The 18,937-nt window shown below is 39.5% G+C and overlaps 2 protein-coding genes, 1 long non-coding RNA gene and 1 other non-coding gene across 6 annotated transcripts in view; 1 reads left to right on the forward strand and 3 right to left on the reverse strand.

Annotated features, from left to right (window-relative positions):
- Positions 1-3,457, forward strand: part of PRSS12 (serine protease 12) — a 45,647-nt gene extending 42,190 nt beyond the window's left edge. For both annotated transcript variants that reach the window (XM_065836841.2, XM_065836842.2), the window contains exon 13: positions 512-3,457. In XM_065836841.2, coding sequence (XP_065692913.2) covers positions 512-819 — 308 coding nt within the window. In that variant the 3' untranslated portion in view covers positions 820-3,457. The remainder of the gene's footprint in view (positions 1-511) is intronic.
- A 4,825-nt stretch (positions 3,458-8,282) lies between these two features.
- LOC139827842 (uncharacterized) lies at positions 8,283-9,974 on the reverse strand. The gene is made up of 2 exons (XR_011738906.1): positions 9,839-9,974; positions 8,283-9,421 (listed from the first exon to the last, which is right to left on the reverse strand). It is a non-coding gene; the product is annotated as an uncharacterized lncRNA (long non-coding RNA).
- On the reverse strand, positions 9,560-9,690 carry LOC136101672 (small nucleolar RNA SNORA24). Its single transcript, XR_010651365.1, has one exon. It is a non-coding gene; the product is annotated as a small nucleolar RNA SNORA24 (small nucleolar RNA).
- Positions 9,975-13,002: 3,028 nt separating the features above from the next.
- Positions 13,003-18,937, reverse strand: part of LOC136101100 (bifunctional heparan sulfate N-deacetylase/N-sulfotransferase 3) — a 76,975-nt gene continuing 71,040 nt past the window's right edge. The window contains exons 13-15 of one of the 2 annotated variants that reach the window (XR_011738908.1): positions 18,713-18,815; positions 16,759-17,176; positions 13,003-13,836 (exon numbers count right to left, since the gene is read on the reverse strand). Coding sequence is in view for 1 of the 2 variants with exons in the window: in XM_071808108.1 (XP_071664209.1) it covers positions 17,057-17,176; positions 18,713-18,815 (223 nt within the window). In the remaining variant the exon portion in view is untranslated. Of the gene's footprint in view, positions 17,177-18,712; positions 18,816-18,937 lie in introns of both variants that reach the window. The other variant, XM_071808108.1, reaches the window with a different exon arrangement.

Consider the following 18,937-nt stretch of genomic DNA (forward strand, 5'->3'; position numbering starts at 1 on the left):
CTCGGTAACATTGGCTCCTCAGTTGAGGTGACAAGCAAGCTTGTGTGTACTTACTTGTAACCCAGTAGAGGATAAAGCACCTGTCAGGCTGAGCTAGACTAGATATGAACTGGTGACTTAGAAATGAAGTGTTTCTACAGCTTTAGTCTCAAGATTCCCCAAATAGCTTCCCTATTCAAGTATTAGGGTATATAGTCTTCTAAAATAAACAAAGTGTGTTTGGAACAAAACAAACCCAGGCACTGTAAAGATCCAGTGAACTGAGGAATAAAGCTACATTTAAAGGTGTTGGTTTTGTTTTTAAAAAAAAGCCTCTATATTCCATATTTCAAATATCTACCTAGTATTATAGTGTTATATTTAATGCATAGCATATTTTTTCAACAGTCTTATTTTGAGTCATTTAATGACAAAACAGTGTGAATGACTGACAGCAAAGATTAGATTAACTCATATTTATGTTTCCATTTTATGTTTCATAATGATACAACAATTTGTGTTGTCTTTTCAGGAAGGGCTTATTCAAGAACATTACAACAAGCTGCCATCCCCTTACTTCCCAAGAGGGTATGTGAAGAGCGTTACAAAAGAAGATTCACAGGAAGAATGCTCTGTGCTGGAAATGTCCAGGAACAGAAACGTGTTGATAGCTGCCAAGGAGACAGTGGCGGACCACTGATGTGTGAACGCCCAGGGGAAAGTTGGGTTGTGTATGGCGTGACCTCCTGGGGCTATGGCTGTGGAGTGAAAGATTCTCCAGGTGTCTACACAAAAGTATCATCTTTTGTACCCTGGATAAAAAGTGTGACCAAATTATGAACATCCGTAATGAAAAACAAACTTTGTTAACAAAGTTTGAGGCAGGACAACTTGAACAGCATAGACAGTGCACAGCTGGGGCCCACAGTGGGTGGAAATGGACACATTCATGTCTCTTCATTAAATCCAAGCTGTATACACACAACCTTTCCAGTTACGGGTTACTATCCAAACAAAATCCCTCTGTGTTGAGGAAGTTTATATTGCATGAACAAGTTACCATGTATTTAAAAGAAGGGGAAAAATGATAGCCAGTTTAGAGTAACATTGGAGCAGGACAGCTGGAGAGTTCACTATGAGATTCACTGCCCACAGGAAGACTCTAGTAACTCCAAGCTATTTATGTTCTGAACTTCTCTAGAATTACTTGCTCATCTCAGAATTAATCTTCTGTCTAGTTTGTTTAATCACTTCTTGACTGATATCTTATTATTCCTATGATCTTATACTCAGCCCGCTAATTTTGACTCATGTTTCATTAGATAATGAGACAGGTTGACTCCTGGTGATTAATTCTGCATATGCATTAACCATTAGAAGGAAAATAACGGTAAATAATCAGATCCACAGCTATTCTGATAAATGTTCTCACAGCTTATTGTGCATAAAATACATTCCCAAGTAAAACAGGTAGTACACTGCAAGTTAGTTTCCCTGCAAACATCCTGCACAGTTGCAAGAGCTAGATCAAAAACAAATGACCTCTTATTTTCCTTTCTTCTAGAAAAATACAATTTGTCTTCTTTCTGAAATTCCTAATTTTTAGTACATACAGCAGTTCAGAGAGAATTTACTTTTCATATTTACCACTAGCTGTCAGTACAATATCAGACTAACAAATATCCAATGCTCTCATTGCTGGCTTGGAGGGGCTTTACTCAAGTAACACAAAGAAGCTTTGCCAATCCTACAAGAGAAAGTTGGAAGTATGTACAATACAAACATTGGAGGTGTTGAGACAATACTTGTCTGAAAAGGTCTGTAAAGTCTTGAACTACTATTTTCTACAAGATAATGCTTAGACAACTCTCTCCTGCTTAGTTGCAACACTGGTTCAGACTGATCTTACAGGAAAGATGAGATTATTTGAAACCAGCAATTGCAGAACACTTGTGTATCTTTTATCTAATAGCTACTTAGATTTCTCACAGTGATTTATGACACTAGATTAAAAATTCAGTCATATGGTCCTTAATACCATTTCCTATTCTAAATATCATTTAGAAATACCTATGAGTTAGATACTTTTCGGTGACTGCTATAGAATTGACATCTTAATTCCATTTAACTCCTTTTACAAATAGTGTTACCAACTTTATAGAAACATTAATGGATTATTATAGAAATTAACTGATTAAAAGTTACTCTTGATGAACAAGATAAATATAAAACAATTTACTGTCCTTTTAGAAAGGGCCACTGCATTGAACTTATCACACAGAACAGAGGAAATAATTATTATCTTAGTGCAACATTAATGAGTATCAGTCTTAAAAATATCTGAGACTAGAGTCAAGAGTGAAACAGGAGAGTTCAGTGGTACCTCTGCGACCCCGTCAAAGACCATTCTGTGTGCTCTACATATTATCTTAACAAACAAGCTTCTTAAAAAGCTGAAACGAAAGCTCTGTGTGCCATGAAGCACTCCAGTGTGACAAGTGTTGCAGATGTGTCTCACCACATAGTGACTGTACAAACTGTGACTACAAGTGACTGTTTTTTTGTGTTTCCTATCCCCATACACTCCGGCTATGACGATGTGTGGCCTTTTGTGAACAAAGTGGGATGCTCGTATTCATGTTGTAAGTGGGCAGTCATTCATTTCTGTATGGTTCTATGTCTCTCTGGTGTTGTAACAAATATCTAAGACAACTCAATTTACATACAAAATGACAATGACTTGTGGAAGCCCATGTTATGAAAGACTTTGCTCTTAATTTCTCTCAGACCTCAAACTTAGTTTTCAAGTGTCATGACTAGTTTAAATATCTTGTTGGAACTGGTGCTAAACTGGTACGTGAGGTGCTTTAATATATTTTAGTTTTCTGTAATTACACACTATTTGAAATAGTGTGAAATATTTTGCTTAAAAACTTAATAAAATCATAGTACTGTGACCATCTACTGTTATACCTATGTGAAACACTCTGCTAGTCAACTTTAAAACCATTTATTTTTACTTATACCTATCCCTTTTAATTAAAGGAGAAGAAAATATGTCAAAAGGTATCAATTTGTACCATCAAAGCTTTGCTCTAGAAGACCCATTATTTTGAAACTTGTGGTGAAGTAGGCTATATAGTGCAATATGTGTTGTGTACAGGGGAAATCATAATTTTCTTTTAGAAGTTCCACCAACAAATACAATACAGGGGAGGGGAGGAACAAACAAAAACAACTCTGCATACTAAATGTAGTAAATATTTAGACTTAGTACAGTAGTTCATTAGTTTTGTTCTTTTAATAGGATGCTTTATTGTACTTTAAAATGTTGCACTACCGTTTTCATGCAGAGAGCATGTCTTTTTAGTTTCTAATATAAAATAAAATCATCTTTGTTATGCCATTCTAATTTTTGTTCAATGAGCCTGATGATGTAAATGTATACAATAAAAACTGGCACACTGACTAACTTTTATACATTAATCCTGTGGATAATGTACAAGCAGATGCTGCAGGAACATTAGCTGAGTAAACTTCATGTGAGCTTCCGTAAGTGAAAAATGGTGCTCTTGAAAATATTTTCTTCAATGCATATAGGCTTTGGGCCATTTGCTGAGGGATAGAACTTTGTTCTATACAATGCAATTCCTACTGCTTTGTGTGCTTTAACTTAGACTGATTAGGTGGTCATAAATAAGTTAATCCTATACTCTTAAAACTGCTTAAGATTCTTTGACCCTTGCTGCTTTCCCCTTTTCTAACATTTTTAATACATACAACGTTGCAGAAAAAAATGGTTTTCAGCCTACACTAATGGGTTCTTGTATTAAGGAGGTCTCAGTGTTCACAGTGGCAGGAACTAAGACAACACTCAGCACTTCTATTTCCAGATTAGATGATCATTTTAGACACTGATGTGTAATCCAGCCAACTTCCCCAACACTGTGAAGATTTATAGTTAGATGCAGTACCTCTGAACTTCCTAACTTTTTTCTCCATTTTCCAGAGACTATACAGATGTCAGAAACAAATAACAGAATCATTACTGCAACTAACACACAAAGCCTATTTAACATGAATTTATCTCAGCCCTGAACAATTTCTCAGAGGGCACGTTACATACAGGCACTAGACCACAGAGAAACCCATTTTATGATAATTATACGCAGAATATCTATAACCTCAGCTGTCTTATTTCCAGAAAAAAGTCACAGCACTATAGTAGCTTATATTTTAAAATGTTAGTCCTGAGTCAATGTTCTCCATTCTTTTCAGTGTGAGTGCAAGTATTTTGTGCTTTCAAGTGCTAGAATATTTATACTCAAGATTTTAATGCTGTTATAATTTCAGAGTGTCCATCACTGAACACAACTTACAAGAAGACTAAAACAATTAGGCTCAAGTAGTAGACAGCAGAACAAGAAATAACCCAGAAAACAGGTAGTCTCTGGTATCTGGAAAGAATAATTTTTTTGTTTGTGCTCCAAGCTGCTAGGTAACAGCAAACACAGTTAATTGAGGCAGTAGAGACAAGACCTACCTTAGACCTACACATTAGATACCTGCTCACATGCAGCAGTGCCTATTCCATTTCTTTCTGTGAAACACAGAAACTGATCATGTAACTTCCTGCAAATGCAACACCAAGCAACCACAAACTGGAAAGATGACTTTAAAATGTGGAATATTTACCTTTATAGCAATGTAAAGGAAAAAAAAGAAAAGACTGGGTTGTGTGAAAGTTGGTGAGGTGTGAGGCACTGGACATAACCGCAGATGGAACCAGGTACAGAAAAAAAAGGAACATTTATAAATGTAAGAGCCAATATGCAAAAGGAATAGATTGGGAATTAAGTTTACAGAGAAATTATGATAAACAAGTTGTCTTAAGCCACGTGGAAATGAAAAAGCCACATCTTGTAACAACCACCCTATTGTAGCCAAGTACTAAGAGAAAGCAGATTTTACTACCCTCTGTGCATGTGACTGGATGTTCATGGAAAGCTTCACAGTAAAGGTGATGACTCACTAAGAGCACTCAAAACTTTTAAGATGCCCACAGCAAACATTACAGTTCTTACTTTTGTACTTGACTATAATCTTGAAATAGTTTCTCCTTCTCTTGATTTAAACCCACTGTTTCATCTTCTCGAGTTCTAAATATTTTATGAACAGCTCAAAACTGAATGTTCACAAATCTAATCTGCAGGCCAACTCAAGGCACCAGGCCAATTTATCCAGCCTGTGACCTGCTTGCCACCACCTGTTCCCAAGAACCTTAAAGCTACTCCCTGACAGATCATGGGACTCATGACCATTCAAGTGGAAATACCACTTACCTCATCATTTGGCTCACACAGTGGACTATTAGAACTGCTACGTGATCCTCCTCTAAATTATAGTTTCACACAAAAGAATCCTCCATGATAGGAGGTAGAGAGATAGCACAGTCAATTTTCAAAGGCAACTTGCTAAAAAAAAAAAAAAAACAAAACACCAATTCAGTTATTACGCACTGAAACTGTTAAAACAGATTAAAAAGGCAGCTGTTGTCTGACAAAAGCAAAGGTTAAAATTCAAGGGGTTTGGGACAACACATCAGAGAACCACATCAGTACAATGCCATATAGCAGATAAAAGCCAACACCAAAAAGCCTGAACTTTCCGGTCTTTCACTGATGACAAAAGAAAAATGCTTCTCTCCAGACCTTCATGCCACATTCTTGACTTTTGTACTTTGTGTTAATATTGCTTTAGTGCATTCTAAATCCCTTAAGAAGCTGATCCCCAACCCTATTCCTGCTTCTTCCTATTTGTATCTGCCAACACCTGGTTTTCTTCATGGGATCAAAGGCAGACACAAAAAAAACCTGACCTAAAAAACTAAGGAAGCCACTTCACAAGAAGAGGACCTGCCAGGAGAGCAATCACACCTGCAGACAGCGCTAGCACTTTCTCACCCACACCTTGTCCACAGGATAGCAACAGTTGTCCTGGCCACCATCTGCCCAGCATTTGCTTGTGCAAGAAAATAACTGCCCTTGTAGAACAGATGCCCTTTTTTTTTTTTTTTTTTTCTAAAAGCACCTAGATTACTACTCAAGTCCATGCTTCTATAAGAACAGAAAATTCACAGTACATTCTTATGACTGTTGGCTACACTTGGCAGGCAAAACTTCAAATCCTAAGCAGTAAAGATGTCATATGATAGTGTTGTATGCAGAGCCATTAAAGAGTAATCACACACCACCAAATGAACAGGTGTAGTCCCCTTATTATAGCTCTACATAGAATATACCTTCAGCTATACTTTGTCAGTGGCAGAAGCACGTGGTTTTAAAAAAAAAAAAAGAAAAAGGAAAAAAGTTTCCTATGACAGCTCCCTAATCTCCCTACCAGCCTGTTCCATCATGAATAACATGACCATCGGAAGTTATTTCCTCGGATCTAATCCATGCTGTAATTGAAGTCCACACTTCCCCTCCCCCATATACTTCAAATTAGAATGACCCCTCAGTTGCCAAGTTCTCAGCAGACATTGCACTGCATGCTTGATCTGTTCTAGCTTCACATGTTGTTTCCCAGGCCTTTCAAACACTATCTTGCAAATAATTTGCAAAAAAAATCCTTTAAGTGGAAGATATTCCACAAGACATTGCGCCAGCAGAGATGGATGTTATCTACACCAGTTTTACTTGTAAGTAGAACACCTATCTTGTCCAATTCTGCAACAATTCACCACCTACTAGAGCTCCATATACTACTTTATTGAATATGGCCTGAAAGATTCGTCAGCAACCAGAATTGAAAAAGCAGCTACATTCAACATCACTATTTCTCACTTGTAGCAGTAACCTCCAACTAAAGTTATATGACTTCCAGACAACTAGAGAAAACTGCCCAGAGTCACTGCTTTGGCCTGAAACCACAGTCACAAACATTAGGCCCAGCTACCAAAAGCTGCATCCCCAGGAGCAGTTTGTCATGTATCACTAGTCCAAAGAACACAAGGTTCTAGTCTTGGTTATCAGTAGTCTTGTACAGAAGCAGCAATTACGTGCAGTGAAATTTTATGTATCTTTATTGACTTAGTAATACATTTGAAGGCTTTACATTGGCATATGTACCAAAATCATGACTGCAGATTTCACATTGATTTTCTAGACCTCATCAACTTACCTTCATCTTATGCAGTAGACTTATAGTCCTTGCAACAGCCTTTCTAACAGTAGAAGAGCCACCACTTAAGGTGCATGTCATCAAATTCAATAATACTGCAGTACAGTCAGCCACATGAAGTACAGCATAGCCACCAAACTACCGAAAGAATTGCTTTAGACTTGGTGGCAGCCCAAAGATAGGAACAACAGAAGATCCCTAAGAGGCACAAAATTATCTAGTCACTTCAACAGTATTGGTACAGAAGTAGACAAAGCTAATTTCAGGCACAAGATACATTCCAACCCCTCTTTGCAAAGATGAGAGATGGACTACAGAATCTCATTTAGGCTCCAAGTCTGAACTTAATTTAAAAAAGCTTCTTCCTGTTACATCTAAAGCAACATAAAGGCCTAGCCTAAAATTAGCTTTTGCTAGCTCTGTTTGATAATCAGAGATTATATTGCTCACAAAAGGCATCAATTCCATATAAGGCAGATTCACCTTTACCCTAAATAAAAATAAAAATCTAAAATTCTAGTCACAGCTACTCTTAGAATTCATGTGGAATTTAGCCCCCGTCTTCTTCTGCCATCACAACTGGAAAGTGTTTTTCACCTGTAAAAACAAGTTTGAGGCAGTTTAATATGGCTAATGGAAACACATACAGGACAGCAAACATCATTGAATAGTATTGTTGTTGCTCAAGCGCGTGTCCGTTCCTGGTGTGCAAAGCCAATCTCACACGGAGACAAGATACTGATTTTATTACAGAGTTCAGCAAGTCTGGATGCTAGATCAACCTATTCTAATATAGCTGAAAGGGGATCAGCTTCGATGATTGCTCTCAAGTGGTTGCTTCCAACTTCCACTGGTCAGCCTCTATGCTCCTCATCTTCAAGGCTCTCCTCTCCTTTGCAAAACTTCTTGACCCATCACTGCACTGCATGTTTGTTAGCAGTTCCTGGGCCAAATGTTTGTTGATGTTGTGAGTTGTATCTGCTGCTTTATGACCCATTTTCAACTCAAATAAGAAAATAACTCAAATTTGTTTTTTAACATCTTTTCCATAGTCTAAAATAAATATAAAATAAACAGCAAGTAGTAAGTCAGAAGTAAAAAAAAGAAGTGAGAAAACCGCATTAAAATGATGTATAATGTAGCCACATTTATTTAAGAACGTATTCCAATATCAAACAGTAAGTTTCAACCGTACAAAAACTGCAATTCCTTTTGCACCAATAGCATACTAGCAATACAAAGTTACAGTTGTTACATACAAAATCTTATCACAACATACACACCCTCAGGGCAGTCCTGAAGGGCTGCCTGGTTACACATTTGCATATTGGTTACATAAGCATTGCACTACTGCAAATGTTCCTTGCAGAGGGGTCTTGGGTTGGGCCTGGGTCTTCCCTCCTGGGGTTGTGATTTTTAGTATTATAATGAGCTTATAATGAACAAAGTTGATGTGAAGGACACTTTATCTGTCTCAAGATATATTGTTAAGCAAACTAAACTAATTGCATAGGTTCCAGGATGTCCAAACTGCCAGTACAGAAGCTCCTGATAAGGAGTTCATCTTATCACTCTTCTCTTTGTTTTACTCTTCTCAATAGTAACTCCCTTGCTCAATCTATCACTCTTCCACAGCTTCAAGGAGGGTCAGCCTGACCTACATTCTGTATACATTGTTGCTCATTGCTAAAAATTAGGGCCAAGTTTAGGCAACAATATGATGCCCTCCTAGGAGTTGCAAACTGCTCTAAAACAAAGCTGTTAGTATCAACTTGTCATATGCCTCTGCTCTTGCATTTGCAGATTGCTCTCGGCGCTCATTTCACTAAATCAGAAACGTGATTATTGAAAAAGACATGCTCCTTGCACAGGCATCCCCGAGAAAACTGTGGATCCAGATGCTTTTAGTTGGCAGTTTATTAGGCAAAAATACTAACAACATGTTTTACCATAATCCACTATTACTAGCATATCTAATACATCTACACCCAGGCCAAACTCTTGCCAGTCACACTAACTGATGCACTTGGTTATATTTCTCTGCGACTGAAACACGAACGATGCATACCCTAAAAACAAAGCACAAAGCCTATACCTGGAGTTCAACAGACAAGTCTCAGAAATGCTTAAGTCGGTGCTACTCCCGCCCAAAACCCGACTTCTAAGAGCTTATTATGTAACACACACGCAGTCACGTACTTTTTTTGAGGTAAGGATCTTCAACGGCAGATACACCTCCGCACTTGCATCATCTGCGCTCCTGAGACAAAAAAAAAAAAAAAAAAAAAAAAAGACAACTCGTTTAAGAACGCTTATTAAAGAAAAAAAGGAGAAAACGAAAAAACAATAACACCTGCAAAGGTGGGAGACTGCCAACCCCAGGGCCTCTGCCGACTCGGCTTGTTACTTGCTACAGTCAACGACTAATACCCACAAGACGGTAAAAGTTTTGCCAATTAGCAAGGAACTGCTCTTCCATGCCTAGGAAGGGGGACAGCCACGGGCGGCAGCCCCCATGGAGTCATGGATCAAACTCCCCCCACCCCGTCGCTCCCACCACGTGGCGGCCGCCATTTTCCCAACCGGCGGCCGCTCCCTCCCTCACCCCTGCCCTGGTCCCGCCACCACCGCCACTGTCTAACGACTCCCATCCCCTCCGCCTCGCCACAAGGCCTACCTGCCGTTCGCTGCGCTGCTCTGCGCTGCCGGCTCCGACCGGGCCCAACCGCGACTGCGGCAGAGCACGCGCCGCGTAACGGCTCCGCGCGCGCCCGGTCAGTGAACACCCCCGCGTGCCCAGCCGCGTGCCCAGCCGCGTGCCCAGCCGCGTGCCCAGCCGCGTGCCCAGCCGCGTGCCCAGCCGCGTGCCCAGCCGCGTGCCCAGCCGCGTGCCCAGCCGCGTGCCCAGCCGCGTGCCCAGCCGCGTGCCCAGCCGCGTGCCCAGCCGCGTGCCCAGCTCCCCGCCAACCGCCCCACATCGCCTCCCCGCCAACCGCCGCCCCCCGTGCCCGCCAACGGCCACCAGCAGCCCCGAGACCAACAGCGCACAGACCCGCGCGGCCACCGCCTCGCGCTGCGCCGCGAACTGGGCGTGGCCAGAGCGGCGACCCCTCCCACGCGGCGCGCGGGGCCGCAGGGGCGGGGCGAGGGGCGGGGCTGAGCCTGCGCGGCACAGACCGGCGGTACCGCGGCACGGGAGGGCGTTGTGTTTGCTGCGGGAGCGCGGGGTGGGGGTTAGCCGCATTAAACCATTTATTTCGGTTTCTGGTGCTTTCTGAAGCTCCTGAGTAGCATCCCCACAAGAAACCGAATTAACGGAGCTGTGGCAAAGGGTCTGCAAGTTACTCCCCAAACCGGGGCAGTTCTCTTTAGCTGGCCTAGACATTCATGCTGCTTTGTATATGGAGACAGAGATACATGTGTGCGCGCATGTGTATGTATGTTGGGTCAAGTCATAAGATGACTGGAACAGGCTGCCCAGGGAGGTTGTGGAGTCTCCTTCTCTGGAGACATTCAAAACCCGCCTGGACACCTTCCTGTGTAACCTCAGCTGCGTGTTCCTGCTCCAGCGGGGGGATTGGACTAGGTCATCTCTTGAGGTCCCTTCCAATCCCTAACATTCTGTGATTCTATGAGCCTTAAATACTAAAGCACTATTATCTGTTACTTGGTAACCATAGATTAAGAAGAAAGGTCCTGAAAGATAAATGAAGTAATCCCTTTATGTGAATACAGGTAATTTTCCTTCTCCAGTCCATATAAGTAAGTGGATCTGCTTAATGCTGATCAAATCCCCACACTCTCATTTTTAATTGCTATACCTTTTATGCCACAGCATCTTAATTTAAGTATTTTGCAGTAATTCTGAGCAGAGGGCAGGGCAGGCACAGGCTGCAAAAGTTGCTCCCAGCAACAGCTGCACTTCAAAGGTGAGTTCAGGTTCTGCATGGGGCTACACTGGAAAGGTGCTGGCGCAACATGGGCTTCTGTGGACCAGATGCTGCTGAATGACACAGCCCAGGGACTGAAAATCTGGCTCAATCAGCTATAGCAGGATGACTTTGTATTTGAATTGTTAGGGAGGTCTGGAAGAAGAGGCTATAGAATAGGCAAATATTTTACTGCAGAAACCTGCCTTTTGGCTCATATTTTAGTATCCACGTTTTTTATCTATTTTCTGCAGAAAATATAGGACATTATTTAAAGCATATCTTATCACATTATATACCAGTGCCGTAAGCTTGAGCCTCAGCTGTTCTGACCTTGTACCATTTGTGTTCAGAAATTTTATTTCCACTCTGTCATACGCATTAAAAAGTTGGCCCCTGCCTTTAGCTCATAATGTTTTCATTCAAGACAGAGTTCTATAACTAAAATGTATGTACTGCGTTTGTATAAAAAGTTATGCAGAAAACATTTTCCTATTTTGTGATTTAAAAATTTTTTACAGGAGTAAATCGGTTCAGAATTTAGCTGAAGAAAGGAGCTTTACTGGGGGACTTAATAGGAGAGATATTCTTGATGAGATAATTGAGAAGACAATAAGATTTGTTTTGAGGAAAGAGAGTCCATTTCTCTGATCTCCTGAATAACACAGGCTATATGATTTCAACTAGTAATTCTGAACCAAACACCTTTATCACAGTTGAACTAGGCCACTTCTGTTTAATACCTTTTGGAAGGAGTGATCTTGTGCTCCTAGATTGACAGCTCTCCTAAGCAGACAAACATCTGAGCAATTAAAAGTACATGAGCCTTATTTCCCATCTGAATTTATCAAGAGAAAGAGAGGATCAGAACAGAAAAAGGGAAGAAAGAAAATATTGTATTAAAAAAGATGGAAGTAAACTGACAGAAAGCAGAGTGCTGAAGAATCCAGCTCACTGTATGCTTCTAAAGTCTATCAACCTTAATTTGCCTAAATTCCTCCTCCTTTCAGGTTTCCCCAGCCCTTGGTTTCAGCTGTTAATTACTTTCCTGTTCCTGTGATTTGTCCTTTGATGCCAGCTATTGTGCCTTCTTGATCCATGTGGTCCAGAGAGACAAAAAAGTTTCTTTGCCTTTGAGCTCTTAAGAGTTTTGTGATTGGAAGAACTGAAAAGAAACATTAAATGAAATCAGATAAATTGGAGACAGGTCAGGCAGGTGTTGTTTGTAGCAAGAATCTTTTCGCTTTGCTTAGTACCATTCTGTTATTACTTTACTGTTCCACTTTTGTTATGCTTAGACATTATAGAGCTAAGTATTTTAAAATAAGCTTAGACTTCTAAATGTAGAGGTTGCATCATTTCTCTCTAATTAACAGAATATTTTTTAAACACAGGTTTCCTATTTTCTACATCTCTGTGAAGATATTAAGCAGCTTTTGCCCAGCTAGATAGTACACTGTTCTATTCTGTTCTGAATTTGTTGGTGACAGTGAATTTTCCTTTGGATGCTCATACTGTCTTTAGAGGTTTCTCCTAAGAAAGGTTTTCATACATCTGTGGAGGCTGATGCATTGGCACAACTATTGAATCCCCAAGGCAAATAATTTTGACAAAGTCTGCTTGTTATCTTAACAAAAGCAAGCTCTGGCAATGTTTCTACAGCACATTAGCAATTTCTGGCACAAGAAATAAAAAGTGAGCAGGAAGCAAAAGCAGTAAAACGAGCAGCTGCATAAACCAGTAATATTCACTCACTGGGAGAGTAAGCAATATTTTTCACTTCTGAAAACATTTCATGCTGCTCCCCTGCTCCTGGATTGTGCTGTAGCTCAGTGTCAAACAGCAATAGCTGCTAACAAACCTGGAAAAGGACAACTTTTGTGAACATAAAAATCACTTCCACACAACACTATATTTTCTTATCAGAGTTTATTGTTGCACTTCAGATACCATGCCACTATGAGAATAATATATATTTTTTTTATTTTAAAAAACTTTGAGAAAAATGTTTCCAGCAATTTTCATTCAATGTGAATGACAAGAGTATTACATCTATAAACATTGAAATATCTATTTAATTTCTTCCTGAGGAAGTTTCACATTTTTAAGCAATGAAAAAGGATATCCTGTACAAGATAGTCTGCAAATCATGGAAACAAATTCTTTCTGCACAAGTAGAACTGGGAAAATATCACAGTATTTTCAGGAATGTTTGCTCAAATAATTAAATGAATTCATATCAGGCTCTGTGTTTACACCCCCCGAACAGTCACTTTCTGCTCACACATTGATTTTTAATGGCACAGATGTCTGCAGAAAGCAAATTTCAGAATTATGTTTATGAAAATAAATGTGAAGCTCACATCATCAAGCATTTGTTAAATAAATTGCTTGTGCAGTTATCTACCAGGGGAACAGAAACCATGGCTATGTTACCAACCACTATACGACATCTGACTTTGACTAGGAAATATAAATTAGTTGTAATGGGTCAGTATTTTTTAACAGTATTAATGTTGATAGCCTATTTGTGGAAATCAAATACCGATTGTAGCTAAGCTGTGAACAGAGGTTAAACTTTTGTCAGATAATCCATGTTGTATGACTTGCTTACTCAGTTGTACTGATGTGCATCCTATTGTTTGGGGAATAACACATCTAGATGTTGTCTGCATGCTTTGCTCAGACTCCATTCTTCACCAACTTGATTCCACATTAAAAGTCACACTGTTTTTTTTTTAGTCTCCTGTTAAATGTAAGAACATATTTAAATAGAAGAGTTCGGGAGGGAAGGTGGATTCATACCAGCCTTGTATAAACAAGTAATAAACAACCATCAGAAATTCAGAACTGCAAAGAGGACCAGCAGTTTGCCTTTACTTCCCCAGTGCTCCTGTGTCAAGAGGAGCCTGCCCTGTGTGCATGAAGCTAATCTGGCAGCACCTTTTCTAAAAATGCTAATGTTTAACAGCTGCATCCCAACAGGAGCTTTGACCTATGCAGATTCAAGATCACACCCTTTCAGATGCACAGTTCCAGGGCCAAAAGGTCAAGCTACTTTGTTCACAGTATTGACTGAGGTAAAATTACCACAGGAAGCCACTGAAGATTTCCCTAGAAACGCATTCATTCTGTTCCCAGTTCCCTCCTTTAGAAAAAGCACTAGACAGTACAAGGGCTCCACCCTGCTGTTCCTCTTCAGGACTTGAGAGTCACCATGACACTCCTTCCTGGAGGATGAGCTTTGTGTTCAGCTGCCAAACCAAGCCTAGTGCATCCCAGCCCAAGGCTGTGCATGTGAGGGGCATATCCTCCCAGGGCTACGTGGTGACTGCACTTGGGCTCTGCTACCAGATCACCAACAATGGCAGGGAGCTCCTCGCTGTAGCTCAGAGAGGACTTCACAGAAGTAGTCCACAGATCTGAGATGTGTCACCTTGGCTGTTGTAAAATTTCTGGAGGGACAATGAGGCCAACGTGCATGTTCCCATCACTGCTCTGTCCCTGAGTGCCCACTCATTATCTTTTTGTAGTGGCCTTAATTTCCCAGAGAAAGAATGCAGTTATTGAAAATGAAGAATGAGCTATGAAGGTGGCTGAAGCCTGTTCCTCCTGCATGCAGGAGTCACTCAATTTGTGCAGAGGGTCCTCTCACCAGGAAAACTTTGGGCACTCCAGAGTGCTTAAAGTTTCTCCTGTTTTCTTCTATTTTACAGTTGCTGCTCTGAAGAGCATGGGGTAACTGAGGCAGCAGTGTACGTAACAGGAGCTTCATGTAATCCCTGCAGATTTTAAAAAAATGTTTGAGTGATGTTACATCAGGTTATGTCAAGGGTAAAATCAATCATGCCAGGATGAAAACCCCAGGCATTTTCTCCAGTTATTCAAATTAGTTGTAACAAATCCATATATGTGCTGGCAGGACACATGAGCTGTCCACAGCATGCTGAGAATTTGCTTTTACAGATGCTCAAAATCCAGAGTGTTTCTTTTATTAAATAAGTACTATTTTAAGACAAGTCAGCTTTTGGGCCAAATCCATATGACAGTGAAAATTTAAAGTGAAATGAAGTGAAAATTTTCTCTAATAAATAATAAAGATGTTCATCTTAAGAAAGTCTGCTCTAGTAGGTCCTCATCGTTAATCATGCATATTCCCTTAGCAAAAATGTGCTGCGTAAAGAATATTGTTATATACAGCAAATTTGTCTAGATTTTTTCTTTACAGGCCTATCAAAACCAGGTGTTACATAGACAAAAATCAATAAATAAAGACTACCAGTTAGGGGCATAGTAAGGATCTCAACATCTTTTTTCTATGTAGGGAATAACTGACTGATTTCTATTCCATTACCTTAAAAGTCAAATTATATGATTATATAAATGCCATAAAAGAGTACTGAGACATATTAAGTTTTCCCACCATTTGACACGTTTTTAACTATTGATTCTAAACCAAATTATGACAATATTACCGAGCTACTGTAAAAAGCATTGCTCTTTTGTTTTCACTACATCTTCATGCCTTCAGAAATACTCAGAGCCGAAGTTCAGAGAAGCAGCATCATGGCCATACTCAGCTGAAGTTTTCAATGATCTTCTTTCTCAACTTTTAAATACTATTAATTAGACTTTATCTCGCATCTAAACTGATGTATTGTGAGATGTATCACTGAAATGTATCACATAAATGTAAGGCTGGATATTTGTTTTTTCCATGATTTGAGTGTGAATTTCTACCGTAATTACACACTGTGTTTAATGTTTGTTTTTTGGTTTTATTTTTCCTAAAGCTTATTCCTAATATTTAAAATGGACATGTTTAAAATGTCTGGAACCAGGACCAACATACGCATCTGGAAATCTGATAGATTTTTTGCAGCTGGTGTAAATTGAAGGTTACTGAAGGCTGCTACAATTTTGATCAGGTTGAGGGATCTTGGAATACACAAAGCATAGACTGAAGGCAAATAAATTAAGGAAAAATTAGGGGTAAGAATTATGGCAGTCTAAAGATGGATCTGTTTCTGCTCTTCAGCAATGTTTCGTTCAGTTTGGTGGAGTCACTCCTGCCTCACAGCAATGTAATATTCAGATCTGGCTGCTCACAGAAGCCAGGAGTGACAGACTGCTCATTGCAGGGCTTGTTTGGTTCCCAACTGTACAAGTGTAATACCGCTCATAGGGATTATACTGCGACTTTTGTGCTTCACATGTCCAATTAAATTTCGGCTCGGAAAACAGCTACATTCTGTATTTTGCCATTTCAGTCAGTACAAAATCAGACATAGTAATTATGGACAAAGGTCCTTACTGCCTTGTAAGGGTTTGTTGTTACAGGTTATAGTCATGTTTTCTGTTTGATTTTTACTACATGACTTTTGCCTCTGGCTTCCAGATTTTGTTCCATGTGTTTTGTTGCTAAGCACAGCTAGATCATAATATAGTAACTGTACTTCTCACCCTTGTAAATATATACTTTGAGTATTAGCAAGCCGATTCCAAAGGCAGAAGCACACTTGGCATTTTGTGCTATATAAAGTTTTCTTTTTTTATGCGAAACAATAATCAAATAGTAAGAAAAACTGTCAGTGGTCTAACAATGGGCTACAAAACCTACAGAAGACACAATACTTTTAAACTGATATATAAAAATGTAAATATTTACCATGAAATTGGACCGGTCATGTATCTCTGAAGCTTATACCAGTTGCAAATAATTTCACATATGTGCACAGCAGTACACAAGTCCACAGGCCCAGAAATGTTTATGAGAAAGATTTGGCCCACCAGAGCTCTAAGAAACACATGTATTTCCACAATCCACATGCCAGCATATGGAAATAATTTCTATCTTTTACTCTTTTTTGAAGACATATATCTTACAAAAACTTCTTGGTAGATACTGGAGACAGGTATGATGACTGAAGCATGGGAGAGAGATTTCCAAAAGCCTTGTTTCAATGCTATCTTACTTTCTGTAGCTCCTGTCTCAGCCACGATGGCAGGGGTTGTCCCAATTTGTGTAGGAGTTTTGACAGTTCCACATTGTGATCTCTGTAGTAGCTTGACAGAAAAGCCCTGCACTGATGGATACAAAAGGAGATATTTTTATTTAATAAAATTCTGTATTGCAGTTGCTGTGAATTCTAGGTTTCCAAGTTTGTTCTACCTGTGTCAAAACTTTACTTTCTCTTATGTAGTTTATGTTGTTTTGTGCTACCTACTGCATGCAAGTTTAAGCTCTTCAGTTAGGAGCTTAACAGTAAAAGATAATTTAAAGAGAAACTAAGGTTGTTCAAAATGAACAGTGAAGTCAAAGCAAAGGATCTGATTCTACTCTGAAATAGTCATGTAAAGTAAGACTCACACTGAAGCCAATGCAGTTACTTTGCATTTACTGAAGTGTGATTGAAACCAAAGCTTCTAAAATATCTTTGTATGTAGGCATGTATCAATTGGTAACTGCATTTTCAGAAGCATTTAGAGTTGAAAAATAGAACAATCAACAAACAGTCTTGTCTTATCTCTGGTCAAAAGCCTTTCACCAAGTTATTTTATATCAGCGTAATTCTCTTGATGTAAAGTTACTTACAATCTAAGTACTGTGAGAAAAAAAAAAAAAATCCCGGCTTACTTGCCAAATTAATACTGCTGTTCAAACTGTAAGTTTTTATTTGCATTTTAGTCAGGCTAAATAAAATGGGAATACAGGACAGAATAAACACAAAAGTTACAGCTAGAGGAGGAGATTAAACTGCCCTTAGGTAAAGGCTGCAGCTAACAGAAGACCTTATCGCTGTCTACAACTACCTGAAAGGAGGTTGTAGCATGGACGGGGTTGGTCTCTTCTCCCAAGTAACAAGTGATAGGATGAGAGGAAATGGCCTCAAGTTGCACCACGGGACATTTAGATTGGATATTAGGAAAAATTTCTTAATGGAAGTGGTTGTCAGGCACTGGAACAGGCTGCCCAGGGCAGTGGTGGAGTCACCATCCCTGGAGGGGTTTAAAAGATGCGTAGATGCCGTTCTTAGGGACATGGCTTAGAGGTGGACTTGGCAATATTAGGTTAATGGGTGGACTCAAGGATCTTAAAAGATCTGTTCCAACCAAAACGATTCTATGATTCTATTTGATCTGATGTCTTCATTTGAGCATTTGTCCAGGAAGGTATTTATAAAATTAATAGAATCAGAAGCTAACAACTGTTAAAACTGGATTTTATGAGAGTCTGCATTATTTGTCATGCTCCAACTAAAAGACAAGGGGTCAGACACAAAAACACGTACCTGATCGTGACTGAGAAAACACATGCACTGTGGAGCCTCTGCTGCTTAAGTCACTTAGGTAAAAGGGACAGGTTTCCAAGTGAATTTCAGGGCTGCCAAGTTTTAAAAGTTGTTTTCTCTAATGGCTTCAATTCCTCATATTTGAAATAAAGAACTGGAAAAGCTGATATGCTCTACAGCTATCTTAAATGTTTCATTTGTAGGGAAAGGTAGTCAAATAGCGAACAACTACTATTTTTGTCTTCTTTCCCATCTTATAATCTTGCCTGTGTGGTGTCCCATGTGTGGCAACTGAATATCTGTATAATGCAAATGAGTGTAGTGGTTTACCTCAGAATCCATAGGAGGGTATTTTCTACCTTTGCTCTTTCCAAGACACTTTGTTTTTCCCTCTTCCAGGAGCTGACACCAGAAACCTTTATGTGAGTCAAACCTGAAAAAAAAAATTTTGTACACTTCAACACAGAAACACAATAAAGTAAGTTCCTTATTTTTTCCTCTGTTAAATCACCATTTCAGGAGAAAAGATGGTAAGCAAAGTGGGGAAATGGAGAA

Source organism: Patagioenas fasciata, chromosome 4 (genome assembly GCF_037038585.1).
Source record: "Patagioenas fasciata isolate bPatFas1 chromosome 4, bPatFas1.hap1, whole genome shotgun sequence".
Lineage (NCBI taxonomy): Eukaryota > Metazoa > Chordata > Aves > Columbiformes > Columbidae > Patagioenas > Patagioenas fasciata.